Source organism: Macaca nemestrina, chromosome 11, assembly GCF_043159975.1.
Source record: "Macaca nemestrina isolate mMacNem1 chromosome 11, mMacNem.hap1, whole genome shotgun sequence".
NCBI classification, from domain to species: Eukaryota; Metazoa; Chordata; class Mammalia; order Primates; family Cercopithecidae; genus Macaca; species Macaca nemestrina.
In genome coordinates this window covers 41,306,257-41,320,745 of record NC_092135.1, presented here as the reverse complement: position 1 = coordinate 41,320,745, position 14,489 = coordinate 41,306,257, and the positions used below count along the sequence as shown (strand labels likewise).

General features: G+C 34.6%; 1 protein-coding gene across 2 annotated transcripts in view; it reads right to left on the bottom strand.

Annotated features, from left to right (window-relative positions):
• LOC105492611 (Rho GTPase activating protein 15) overlaps positions 1-14,489 on the bottom strand; it is a 628,732-nt gene that overhangs the window by 314,420 nt on the left and 299,823 nt on the right. For both annotated transcript variants that reach the window (XM_011759829.3, XM_011759830.3), the window contains exons 7-8: positions 5,330-5,428; positions 3,979-4,108 (exon numbers count right to left, since the gene is read on the bottom strand). In XM_011759829.3, the coding sequence (XP_011758131.2) occupies positions 3,979-4,108; positions 5,330-5,428 (229 nt within the window). The remainder of the gene's footprint in view (positions 1-3,978; positions 4,109-5,329; positions 5,429-14,489) is intronic.

Genomic DNA, 14,489 nt, shown 5'->3' with positions numbered 1-14,489 from the left:
TCTAATTTCAAATTCTCACACGATCCTTTAAGGACAGTATTAGACCCATTTTTATAGATGTGGAAAGTAAAACTCAGAAAAGTTAAGAAACCTCGCCAAGGTTATCTGATGCAAGATTTATTATATTTGGGCCTTTCCCCTCTTTGCTGTCAGTGGAAGACAATTCTCTTTCCTCAGAGAAATATATTCACATCTTCTTTGATTGACTCTCCACTTTCCATAACAGCCCTCCCTGGAGAGCTGCTCTCCTACTCTCATCCCAGGCTGGTGTCCTGAGTTTCCCACAGTGATTTGGCCCTTGCATTAAATTTTCTGGCTTCTTGTCTGTTAGACTCAACTGATATCTTAAAATATCTGATTAGTTCTTAATAGTGTTGGCAGGTTAGAATCATATTTTTTAAAAGGAAAGTATATGTAAACATAACTTTCTGAATTCACTCATTGAGAAAACATATTTTTCCCATGTTATATAGACAAACTGGACAATGAAATGACCACCTGTTAGCTGCTAATGATGTTCACATGCCTTTTAAAAAAGTAATTCTGGCTTTATCTGTCTACAATCTTGGCAGCAAAACTTATGGGAACATCAAGGGCACAGGAAGCCAAAGGCAGAAAACTGACAAAAAGTTTGTGCTTAGACTAGTAATAAGGAAGAGGATACTGTGAGTCTCTGATTCAACGTAATTATTTAATCTCCAGAGGGTGACATGAAACCAAATGCATGTTTTAACAAACCTAAGTTTGGGTGTTCAAATCTAGGACTGAGATCAGAGGGGTTTCACACAGGGTATTTCCTACTTGAAAAAATATTTTACAAAGCATCAAATATAAAATATGTCAATCACTATTTCAAATGCATGGTCTAATTTGATATTGTGTGAGTGGGTCAATCATTACGCCTTCCAAATGAAAATGAATACGTACATATTGAATGAACTTAATTCAAAGTAATAGATGGATATTAACCATCCTACGTTGCAAAAAACATACTGGCCCCCCAAAAAAAGGCTTACAACTATACGTACTCACCAAGACTCAGAAAAGAAGCATTTTCTAAAATTAGAGCTAGGTTAAAGATTAAATTATTATTTTAATAGTGAAATCAAAATGGAAAGAAAACACACAGTTTTAATTATTTTTGCCAATAACTTTTTGGGTCCTGATTCAAGTTTGCTGATTTCCATGAATCTTATTTTTAACATAATATTTCTATCCAAGTCTAAGGTTGATATAAACTAAGCTTACCTTTTACTTGTTCACTTTATTATAGTGTAATGGTTAAAAGTACAGGCTCTAAAATAAGACTGCTTGGGTTTGAAACATGTCTCCATAACTTGTCTTCGTACAAATTACCTTAGCTCTTCATGCCTCAGTTTTCTCATCTATAAAATAGGGTTACTAATAATATCTACCTCATAGGGTTGGTGAGAGGATTAAATGTATCGCTGTAAGACAAGCACTTGGAACAGTGTCTGGTGTACAGTAAATGTTTTATATTTTCTAGGTTTTTTTTTTTTAACTTCAAAGTAAAAGGTGAGTGTGAAGTCATTGTACAATTAGTTACATTTTGAAATGAATAAATCATGTACCGCTTCCTTTGAGACAGAGTCTCCCTCTATTTCCCAGGCCAGAGTGCAGTGGTACAATCTCAGCTCACTGTAACGTCCGCCTCCTGGGTTCAAGCATTTCTCGTGCCTTAGCCTCCCAAGTAGCTGGGATTACAGGCGCCTGCCACCATGCCCTGCTAATTTTTGTATTTTTAGTAGAGACAGGGTTTCACCATGTTGACCAGGCTGGTCTTGAACTCCTGACCTCAGGCAATCCGCCCGCCTTGGCGTCCCAAAGTGCTGGGATTACAGGCATGAGCCACTACTCCTGGCCTCTCTTGTTTTTAAGCAGGATTGAGTTTAAGCTCAAAGTAGAAAAATAAATTGTCTTTTCCAATTAAAAATAAATAATAAAGAGAAGTAGTTAGTGTTCTATCTGTAAGATTTTTTTTCAGCAGTATCTTAAAACTTTTAAAGTGACTATTACTCAACAGAGAATTTATTATCCTCAATGTTTCTCAAATACGTTTTTGCAAACCTTTATTTTCTCCATATATATCTTTCTTCATGTTTTAGAAACATCTTAAGGTCTCCTCCGAACCACAAATTGTATCTAAGATTCCAGATCTGCTAGTCATTGCATCACGTATTCTTTTATATGGACTACAAAATGTTTATATGATTAACACTAAATATATACTCCCAACTGAATCCCAATTCTGAAATCTTACCTTATGTCTCAAACCATGTGAAGCAAAAGAAGACAATGATCAGGAATGAAAGGAAAATATTCTTTAAATGAAATAACTCTAAACTGTACCATTATATGGAAAAGTCTTTTGAAATGGCATTAACTCTCCACAAATACACCATGCATTTTCTGGACATTAACATTGATACTCTTAAAATCCAACTTAGCATAACTGGCTAAGTAAATGTATCTAGCAGTTGTTGAAAATTATGGCATGGGTTTTTGCATAAAGACCTAATTTCGAAAGGGTGCTTCTACTCTTAAGTTCTCATGCAATTTCTAGGTTTGTAGACTTCAGTAACTCAACTCTGGAAAACATGTTGTCACATATAAATAGCTTCTCTCTTCCCTATCATGTGTGTATGAGTGTGTGCATGTATGTGTATACCTATACATATATATCTTTCTTAGTGCACACATGTGTATATGTACATATGTACATATATGTATATATTATATATATTTTACATATATATATATTCCATTAGCAGCTCTTCTCAACTTACTGCATTCTCCTTAAATTCAAAAGTTTAGGATGTCAGTATATTGATCTTTGGTCAGAGGGAAATAGCAGGAAAAAAATGTTGATTTGCATAATTGGGGTCAGTCTGGTAGAAGATCCCCCCAAAATACTATAATTTTTAAGACTTTGGGAAATAGGTTTTCTCTGGTTCCAAATATGTCTACCTTTTCTGAGACAGAGTCTTGTTGTGTCACCAGTCAGGCTGGAGTGCTGTGGTGTGATTTCAGCTCACAGCAACCTCTGACTCCCTGGTTCAAATAATTCTCCTGCCTCAGCCTCCTGAGTATCTAGGATTATAAGCACGTGCCACCATGCCCAGCTAATTTTTGTAGTTTTAGTATAGATGGGGTTTCACCATGTTGACCAGGATGGTCTTGAGCTCCTGACCTCGTGATCCACCCACTTTGGCCTCCCAAAGTGCTGGGATTACAGGTGTGGGCTACCTTACCCAGCCAGATGTCTACCTTTTCTTTCAGGAGGTTGAGACTCAAATCAACTCTGTGAGATATGTGTAACATATTTTAATAACTCTTTTCATTGAGGAAGAAGCAGTTTGGGGAATGGTTAAGAAAGATAGCCAAGATCACTATGTAAGTAGTGAGACCATTGTTCTTACTCTAAATTCAATTCTTTCAGAATATTAGAACTAGGTGTGACCTTGGAGAACATCTAATTCACATCTCACATTTTCTATCAGCCTCTCTGCAAGCATGTTTCTAAATGTTTCTGGTGGTCTAAGGTGTGTTAAGTGGCATAGCCTGTTGACTTAAGTTAGACCACGCTGGTGGTCACTCATACCTTTTAATGTATGCAAATAAAATAGTCAGGATACCAGGGTTGGAGACGCTTGACATTTCCCACTCTCAATATCAATCACCAATCTGAACACCATGGCTATTACTCAGAGATTCAGAGGTTTGCTGTAAGCAGAGACCATGACCTTGGAACAATTATTTTCTCAAAAGGCATTATCAACAATGATGTGAGCAAAGTGCCCAGACTGCCCTCCAGTGCATGAATCCTTGGCCAGGAAATGGCTACGAATCTTCCATGAGTGTGATGAGTTTGGCTTAAATCTCATTTCAATGCATTTATATTTCATAAGCACTGCATTTAGACAAACTTAAAATGAGCAAGTCAAAGAAAATACTCACTTAAAGATTTTCTGTGCTCTGGTTTCTGTTCTTTTATATCACTGTCGTAGTGACTTAGCAATTCAGTGCTGGAGGATCTTTGGATTTTGAATAATTCCAGGTTTCTTGATGGACAACTTGAATCCTTTGGCTGGACACAGAAAATAATTAGACTGAATAATTTTACTAGAAAGAAAGGATTCTCCATATAGTTTTGTGTTCTATTTTGGTGTTTATGAGGAAATTTGAAGTAAGGTAATTATTTGGGGATAGGTCTTCTTTGCTAAGCTCGATACTCTAATAATAGTTTGTATATGTGTATGGTACTTATTAAATGATAAGCACTATACATGCATTAGTCCAATCAGTCATTACAACAATTCTATAGAGTAGGTGGTATTATTATTATCCTTATTTTCCTCATTAAGAAAATGAGGCCAAAATATATAAGTAATTTGCCTAAGGTCACACAGGTAGCAAATGATAGAAGTAGAATTCAAACTCTAGCAGTCTGGTCCCAGAGTCCATCCTCAGTGACAACAAACTCTGCGTGTATGAGTGTGTATGTATGTATGTGCACTCACACACATTCACACGCTCACCCCTTTAAGGGGAATATACTGATAACAGGAAAAACTACATTTGTTATTTTACTTTCTAAAGTGTTAGTCCTAAAATGATTTAATGAAAGCCTGCAATTAAGTATCAAGAAAATCACACAGAAAATCTTTTACTATCGTGTTGTATTCCGTATTAAGAATATTTCTTTCTCAAAATTTTGCAAATATTAGTGTCATAAAATTAAATGTTGTTGTAGACACTCAGCATGAAATGAGTGGTTTGAAATAAGTTCATTCTTACAAAACATACTCTAACTGTACGTTTTAGGATAATTTCATGAAGTTCTAGATATGTAATTTTCATGAGAAGAACAATCTAGCTTAGCTAGAAGAATAAAAATCAGTACAAAGGGTTATTATTTATTGGTATTATAACAGTGAGTCTTAAATATGTTGATATTTATTTTCAGGAATATGTACTACAGACTGCATATACTGAAAATGAAAAAAAATCAGTAGTTATTAAGTGCTTGTGTGCTTTTTACAGCCTCCAGTAAATGAATGTCCATGTTATTTCAGAAAAAAAGAAAGAATGCATTATATTTTTGAAAGAGAGAAATTAAATGACATTTAGTTCCACAAATCCTATCTGCTGAAAAGGTTTTTAGTCGATTCTATTTAAACTAAAAGAACTTAATATCTCTCAGTCCATAGGATCTATTTAAATGAGTGTGTGTGTTATATGCCTGAGCAGTAAGATTTAAATGACTACATTTTAATTAATAAAGGTAACAGCCAAAACAAATACATACCAATCTGTCAATTGCATTTTTGATAGCGTGGAACCAATCCAATATGATGAAGTCAATATCTGACTGTAGAAGGAACTCATTTCCTGATACTGTTGTGATCTGGAAAAAAAAAAAAAAAAGAAAAAGAAATAGACAGGTAAAGAAACTATGTAAGATAGATCTCTTACATGTAAAAATCCTTTTTAAAAAAACACAGTTTAATAAACTGAAATATTTTCTTGTATTCCAGTAATTGTCTTTCTGGGAACTGGGAGCATTTTGAACTGCTCTCTATAAACTGTTTTTCATGTCATAACAAATACATTATTGTTTTAATAATAGAACGATTAAGTCAGAGTAGGGCTAGAGCTGAATTACTCCAACTTAAGGAGAAATAAGCCAGGAAGTTCAGAGAACTGCAGACAGTACACACTTAAGTCAGAACCCGCAGAAAAATGCACCCGGGTGTGTCAGAATTCATTCTGCACGGTTGCTTCTTTCCTGTCTGTCTTTTTCAAATCTAATAGTATCTCTATATTTGATTTCCTTTTATGGAGAGCTCTAAAACAGATTATTTACCAAAAAGACTAATTACAGACTTCCAAAAGGTCATTCAGATGAATAACATTTGACTATTTCTACTTTCTTATCAGAGATCTATAGGAAAGTAATGAAAAAACCAATTTCCCCACAAAAGGAGTATATTAAAATAAAAGTTCATTTACATATTTGAACCTCTCTGGGAGAGTGTTTACCAAATGAACATCCAGGTTCCTGACTCTCAGCACTGCTAAGTAGTTGGCAATGTTTAGCATGTAACTGTCCATTTTTCATTACAGTAAATCTTTTTCTCCCCAGACTTGTGAGAAAAGGATATGACCCTATAGAAACAGGGCAATACTCTTAGTTTCACACGTAACGGGCTACTTAGAGAAAAAATTGATTAGAGTGGGTGTGGACACGCTTTTTGTATTTGGCCATCCATCTGAACTGTGAAGATTTTCCCTTTGTATTATTGACTTTTTCTTGCAACAGGAAGATGAACATTTCCCAACTACCGTCACACAGAGTTCAGAGGTTTAGAGGACTGACATTTCAAAATACTCAATCAGGAGCCAGCCACCTCTTCTCAGCCTTCCTTGCTCTAAACAGGAGGTGAACGCTGAAATGTGGCACAGGTTCAGAAAATCACAAATCATGCTTTAGGCCATCTCTATAATTCTGTCATTAAAGTGACAATTATTACCCCAAATGGCTCATTCTGAAGGTTTCAAGGATTCTCATGGCTACATTTGATGACAATGATTTTGGGGTTTTGAAAGAAATCTGTTACATATGTGCATATGTAACATGTGCATATGTGTATTTGTCATCTGTTTTTAGGAAAACTCTATAGAGATTCAACATTAATCAGTACTGCAAAGTAACCATTCTTGATTGAGATGGGTTCCAATATCAAATGTTTTCTCTCTAACTATAAGAAGAACTGTTTAAAGTGTATGCAATTATAAGAAGTAAAAGATTGAAAAATAATAGGATTTAATTGCCCACACTAGAATTTGACAGATTACTGGGACCAATCATTTTCTCTCTTTTTAAAATGAAACTGTATATAAGAATAAGGATGGCTCAAAACAGTTTCCTGTTTTATGCATCCAGTAAAAGACAGCTAAGGTGATGTTTTCCTAATTATCTGAACACCATTGCAATGTTCTCTACTCAGATAAAGTTCCAAATATTTACTTTATAGAGTGTTGCCTAAGAAATAGTAATCTAAAAATGGTAGGTCATTTCTAACACAAGAAACTAGTAATGTCCTAGACTTCTACCTTCATCCTAATCTGTAGTTAAACATTTTGATTATGAATGTATTTCTAACATCATAATTTGTTAACATACACAAAGACAAATGAATTAGCCAAAGCACAATGTACAATATTTCTCTGCCAGTATAAATAAACCATTATTAAAATTATAAAAAGAAACAACATTTAAAAAGTACGAGAAACAAACATAATTAGATTTACTATGTTATGAGGGTTTACGAAAGAGCCAACATAGTTCAGCTTTCAGTCTAGTAAATTCAAACAGTGATAAAATATAAGTACTTTAGCAGTACATTTGCATTTTTGGTGCATGCTATGCAATGCAAAGGGGATCTTATATTGCTAACACAACCAAAAGCAAAATGTATTTTAAAAGTTCCTTTGTCCAAATATATTACTGCATTAATCATACGTAATCAGTGATTTATGAATTCATTTTGAGAAGTTAGATCAGAGAGCTATATGAATGCAATTCATTCAAAACATCCTATCAGAGAGATACAGTTCACATCCTTTCCTCTGTCTTCCCACTAATCTTTCGAGTTACCAGGCAGTCTGGAGAAGTCTGCTACTGCTCTCTACAGTTTAAATGCATCCACTTCTTAATTACAGTCAGTAATTGACTTTGTTCTGCTCTATTCCAGTCACTCACAGGAAAGTAGTTTCAAAATCTTTGACTGGTAAAGCCCATTTAATTCAGGTTCCTCAACCCACTTTTTTACTTTACCTCTTTAGGATTTCTGATAAATGGTTTGCTGAATCATATTTGCACTTTGAACAATCGAATTTCCAACACTCTTGGGGAAAAAAGACATCAGTAAAGAATGTTAGCTTTGACTAAACCTTTTGATTGAACAACTTATGACAATCTAAAATGATGTATAACAGACATAAAGGCTTTGATATTAAGCCGTGCTAATGTACTCTTTCTATATGTTTTGCCTCCATGACAGATGCTGGGGTGAGGGGATGAAGGAAGAACTTACGGAAAACATAACAGGTTTAGATAAGAGCTGCTGGTCTCCATCTTGCTTAGAAACCTACTTTAGGTAAATGTTTCTTGAAATCCCCTCATCACCACCATGTTGTATTTTGAAGGAATATATCAGGGCACCAAAGTAACCTTAATGAAGTGTGCCAGTGTCAACAATAAATATCTTTAAGTATCCATCTGGGGAAATTTGTCTTGAACTTTTTCATACTAAATAAGGGTCCATCTGAATTCTTGCTGGTAAGAAATATATGCCCAGGAAATTATTGAAGCGTGTCCACTGAGCAACATGCAGAGTGGTCACATTCCTTAAGGTTTTTGGGGATTAATTCAACAATAGTTTTCACATGGGCTTAGAATAGTCTGTGTCCTTGTTACGGTTCCTCTGAATATGGAGGCAGGTGGATGCAAGTCCAGACTTCACTGATGAAGAGCGAAGAAATTTGTGTTTTAGATTTTAATTAAATGGAGTTTTGTTATGCTAATTTAAAACATCTTAAAAGAGTTTTAAGAAGTAGCGTTTATGTTGATTTAAATATTGTTCTTTTAAATATTGTCAATTAAATAACACTCTCATCAATATTCATTCTGGCAGTAAGATTTTATGCTATTAGATTTTAATTTAAATGAGAAATTAATGTGTAGAATGGCATTTATACAAATTTCCATACTTTTGTTTACTAGAATATAAACAAAACCTTTTTTAGAACTTCTTTTTTCTGATTATAAGAATAACACTTTATTGTGTAGAATTTGGGAAAAATAAAGATAACAAAGAATCAAAATTATGCATAGCTACACAAAGTAAACATTGTAGGTATTTTAGTTATTGCCAATCTTTTATACGTAATAACCAAACAGAAATAATGATCAATGTTATAGATACACCTCATCAGCAAAATATATTTGATGGTAAAATATTATCAGCTTCTTTTCCAAATGACTTCAGATGCACATGTGGAGATTACCAAAGATGTAAGAGATAACGAGTGACATGGTACTTCCGTCTGTTTGAGAGCCCCACCCTTCCGATTGCAGAATAAATCCCACAAATAATTTCATGTACAGAAGAATATAGAGGACGCGTTCATGACAGAACATCCTATTAATCATTAACAATGACTGATTAAGCATCCATTAAGTACAAGGCACATTGCTAGAAGCTAGGGAGACACAGCCCCCACCCTCAAGAACTCACAATCTGTTTGGATAAAGAAGACATATGCATATACAGATAAATACCAATAGAAAATGGCTCCTCCTGAGTCCCAATGTGAGTGGCACACACAATGCTCATATCAAGATTTCAGAGGAGTGAGTAGTTACTCCAGGCACATTTACATCATGAAAGTATGCATAAAGTGGTGGTCATGATATGTTATTCTTTAAACGTTGATTGTATCAGAACTTCAGTATATTAAGGATATGAATACCACCACTTGGTATGCAAAGTGATATCAGCTTTAATGATCTCAAAGCACGTAATAAACATTCTCCAAATGCAGCTTTCCTCCACTATCATAAAGTAATTTTGCAAATGAAGAAAATGAAGCAAATGAGGAAAATGAGAATGCCATTCTATCAAATTGGCATCATTTTAAATGATAGAATTAAGAGATTACAAAGATCTTGATTTCTAGTTCACTAGTTCTCAGCAAACAGTTGTATACAGTCAAGGACTGTGTGTTTGAACAGGAAAAGGGCCGTGATAATTTGGTTTCAGTTATGAAATTTGGAATAGCAACTTTAGACAAAGTTGCTTCTTTCCTTGCAGTTAGACTAAAGATAGCCCGATTTTAAAAGATCATGCAAAATCCTAACTCTGATTTTTCTTTCCAAAAACAAGCACTCTCTTGCTATGAAAAAATATATCTAAGACTGAATTGGGTTATCTAAAACTCCTTCAAATCCTAGAAAAGACTAAAGCAATCCTACACTTGAACCTTTCACATTTTGATTAGAACCTAAGGAGGGATTATTCCATCTTAATGAAACTGAAATGGTACGTAGGAAATGTATGATAAAATATGCCCAATATCCAAAGAGCCCTAAAACATGTTAAATAATATGGCTACAGTGGTTCTAGAAATACATAAATAAGAGGAATGGAATTTAATTTCTATTATGTTTAGAGATACTTTGGATAATTTTTATATTTGAATTAAATTAAGTAAAAATAAAAAGTTATATCAACATACACTGAGTTTATTTGAAGTGAATATGAATTATTTTTGTGATAATTTTGTCCATATCTGTATTCAAAACTCCCAGCAGAAAATATACATGATAGGGAGATATCGAGACCTAAAATCGAAGTAATAATGCTTTAAAAACCCACACAGATTCACATTTTTTTCATCTTGCATCATTCAACATAAAGCTGATCAAATGAAGGTTGTCATGGTTATACTAATAGCTAATTACTTGGTCTCAAAGGTGTTTATGACCACTAAAGAAATTACACTATCAGACTGAATGTCTGTCTCAAATTCCAGTCTAGTTTAAGTAATTCCTAACATTTTTCTTAACATGTTGAGCAAAGTTAAAATAAAACGAAGGGTAAAATATCAGTTAGATGTAAAAGGTCTTCAATTTGCCTTTCCAAAAATGTTACTTGTTAAAGCATTTTGTGAGAAAGTATCTGCCTTGTGTTCCCAATGTTGCTAGATGTTAAGTAAATATATGCTGATTACAAAAAAAAAAGTTGCTTTGGCAACTCTCTTATTAAAATGCATTTGTAATCCCCATCTGTCATGAAAGTTTTGAAAAGTTTGTTTACTTTGGATAGCAGCCTTATCCAGGGTTACCCTAGCAAACAATGATAGCAGTCTTCAAAAGTTGTATGAGGAACAAGCCACTAGGGATCCATTTTTGTTTTAATTGGCAAACACAAACACTTTTCTGGTCTGTCAAGAAGATCAAGCTAATATGCATGGAGGGTGTTATATTCTCAGCTTTGGGGAGCAGTAAAGCTCCCTTTATTTAAGTAATTTAAATGATAGACTGCAAAAACTTTGCAAGTCAGAAAAATGTTTTATACTTTCTTAGGGAATATTTGTTTTAAGCAACGGAAAATGTTCTACATATCTAAAGATGTTGAACCTTATGTTATAATTACTCTGTTTCTTCTAACTCCGTGAAATGTTCCTAAATCCACATGCTACTAAATAAGCCAGGCCACCAATGGATCCAGCATTTCCACAACTCCCCCTATGTTAACAAATGTGCGTTCATTAGTTTCCAGATGTTTATTGGATATGTTTTCAATGTGTTTGGGGTTGATTGATCTGCATGTACATTTATTGGAACCCTCAGTGGTGTCATCATATCAAAATAACCTGCCCATGTAAGCAATTTCTTATTTAATGGAAAGTAAACAAATGTCGGGTTACATACACGATAGACCTCCAGTGCATTCCAAAATCTAAGGTTTAAGGCCAACCTTTCAAGAAACAATGCTTTTTAAGTGAAATTGAGCCGTATTCTGACACCCAAATAATTTGGTCCATGCATTTGTACAACAGAGATTTGTTCTGCACAATAAAATTGGCCCTGTAGTGCACATTCACACCCCATATTACTTGCCCACTCTACCTTTCTGTTTATTAACAAATATCTAAACCCAAAATTCATTTCAAACAAACATGCAAAAAAAACCACTCATGTTCAGTCTTTCATTTGTGTTAAAATATTTTAAGTACTGAGAAACAGTCTTCTCAATATTCATGAAAGAATACTATCCAAGTAATTAGTAGATAGTTTAGCAGTTTCCACAGTTTTGCAGCAGCTATACCAAAACTTTTGCCTGTGGTGCTCATATGAAAAACGACTCAAAAAGAGACTAATTGAAGCTGTTGGTGTGTAAAGATACCAACTTAGACTTTTATTGCTCTTAATTTTTAAACTCGGGGGTTGTACTTGTCTGTAGATAAATGAATCATCCTGGGACTTGTCACCACCAGTCACTCCCTGCCAACCACAGAGCATCTTCTTGCCTGAGCTATATTCACTGTGTTCAATTACTCACTTAGTCACAGTCACATGACACTTGGGAATCTGCTGTCCCCATCGTTTTCAAATTGGAATTATTTTTATTATTACTGTCCTTATGTAGGTAATGCTCAATTTTAAAAGTTTTAATAAATTCAAAGGTGTAACATAAACACATAATTTCCCTTTCTTCAAGATATACTGACTTCTTATCTCCATGTACATACCTTTTTGACCCATGAGAAAACATTATGTATGTTTACAGTTTAATGAAAATATCATGTATACTATTATGAAAATTTTTTATGCATTTTACTATTTACACTACCATCATCTCTTATGAGAATTTAGTTATAATATCCTTTTCTTTCTGTCTCATCCATGGTTTTCCTTCAAATCCGTACTATATACTGCAGCCAAAGTGATCCCTCTGAAACTTGGATATGATCATCCCATTCTTCTGCTTGATATCATTCTGAGGCTCCCCACAGCTGTTGCAGTACAGTGCAAACTCTTTAATTTGGCCTGCCAGCCCCTGTGTGCTCTGGCACTAACCCACTCTGCAGTTCCTCTGCTCCACATTTTCCTCTGCATTTCTACAATCCAGCCATACTGAGTTTTTTTGGTTCCCCAGCTGTCCCATACTAATTCTCATTTCTTCCCTTAGAGCAGGTTGTTCTTGCTGCCTAGACACCTTTGACATCCTCTGTCATACCATTCAAATCATTTGAGATGTCACCTTTTCAGTAAAGGCTTCTTTGAAATAGGTATTCCCCCAACTGCGCTCATAACATCCTGCTTCTCGTTTATCTTAGCACAAATTGGTCTATGTTGCAATGCCTTGTTGGTCTTTCTGTTCCCCCAACTATGCTATAATAATCCTGAGGCCAATGACAATTGTCTACATGCATAACTGAACAACAGAAACATAAGGGACACTAAGAAAATAATAGACAAATCTTATCTACTTTATTCATTTTGGCGAATTCATTATATTACATTGTTTGATATGCCATAATATATTTAACTCATTCTCTATTGTCATAAAAATTTGAAGGTTACAATACAATTGCATTCTTTCAGGTAATATAAGTAATGTAATACTGATGTCTACTGAAAACACCACATGAGAGTAGAGTAGGCAAACTATTTTGAAGGTTGATAATGGCAGTCTGAAGGCTGTATTTTCCCAGCAGTCAGCAAGTCCTAGACATCAGACAATAGGATTAAACTTGGAAGGACTGGGAAGCACAAGAGTCATATTTCAATGCATATCCCTAAAACAGAATGTTCTTGATTATATTCCAAAGCCACCCAAGTATTTTACAGGGATCATCTATACTAGATCATCCAAGACTCTCACCCTACATATAGGCTTTTGTAATTGGGAGTTGATAGTATGGGAACTGGAACATAAGTTCAAAATTTTAAAGAGCTAATACTTAGGTTAATGGGTCAAGTCTTTAGAGCACCTCAGTGATACAAAGATGCTCACTGCTGTCCATCAGCATTGTAGCCATTAATTTTACAAGAACACTGTTAATATTAATAAATAAGCAAACTGTGGTAGGAGGTAGCAGTAGTTACGTTGTTAATAATTTTATTTAGAAGTATTACCTAACTTTATGATACAGTGACTTAAGCAGAAGTAGGTATTGTTGCCACTAGTCTCTTATTAATAAGTACTGAGAGTGCACAACAAGAATAAAAGATGTTATAGTATGTATCTTTATGCTGTTGTAACATATTTGGCCATGATTATGAGTGTTTATAAAACATTTAAGAATTGTTCCATGTCTACTTACATTAATGAGAACACCTGTTAGCTTTAGTGCTCTACAGACTTATTTGCATTAGATTCAGGTTTTCACATACTGTATCTCACTTTTTGAAACAATTAGATGCTTATAGAGAAATACAGCTAAGTGAAAAACAGCAGCTTGAATGCCTTCCGGCTCAAGACAATTCAACTCCAGGTTTCAGTGAAAAACAAAAATCTGCTCAATTACAATACTGCCACTTAGAAGTGAATGTAGGTGTATTTCATAATTTTACATTCAGAGAACAGAAGATACATATGAAAATCTGTGCTTTAATCTTCAAGTTAAATTATAGCCAAATGAGGCAGTTTCCAGACAAGGATGCCAACAAATAAGGAATGGCAATGCTGCCACAACATAGGTTCTCTGTGATCTTGGGGGCTTGCTACCCAAAGTTGGTCTCTTTATTGATTTCCAGAAGTTGGATGACTTCAGCCAGTCTTCTGACTAAGTGAGGAAATCTGCAGATGTTTGCCCACCTTGTGTCGTTTCCAACACTTTGCCAAAGAGACCTTTCTATGTGATGACAGAGCTGAAAGGATCAAAGCAGCTGA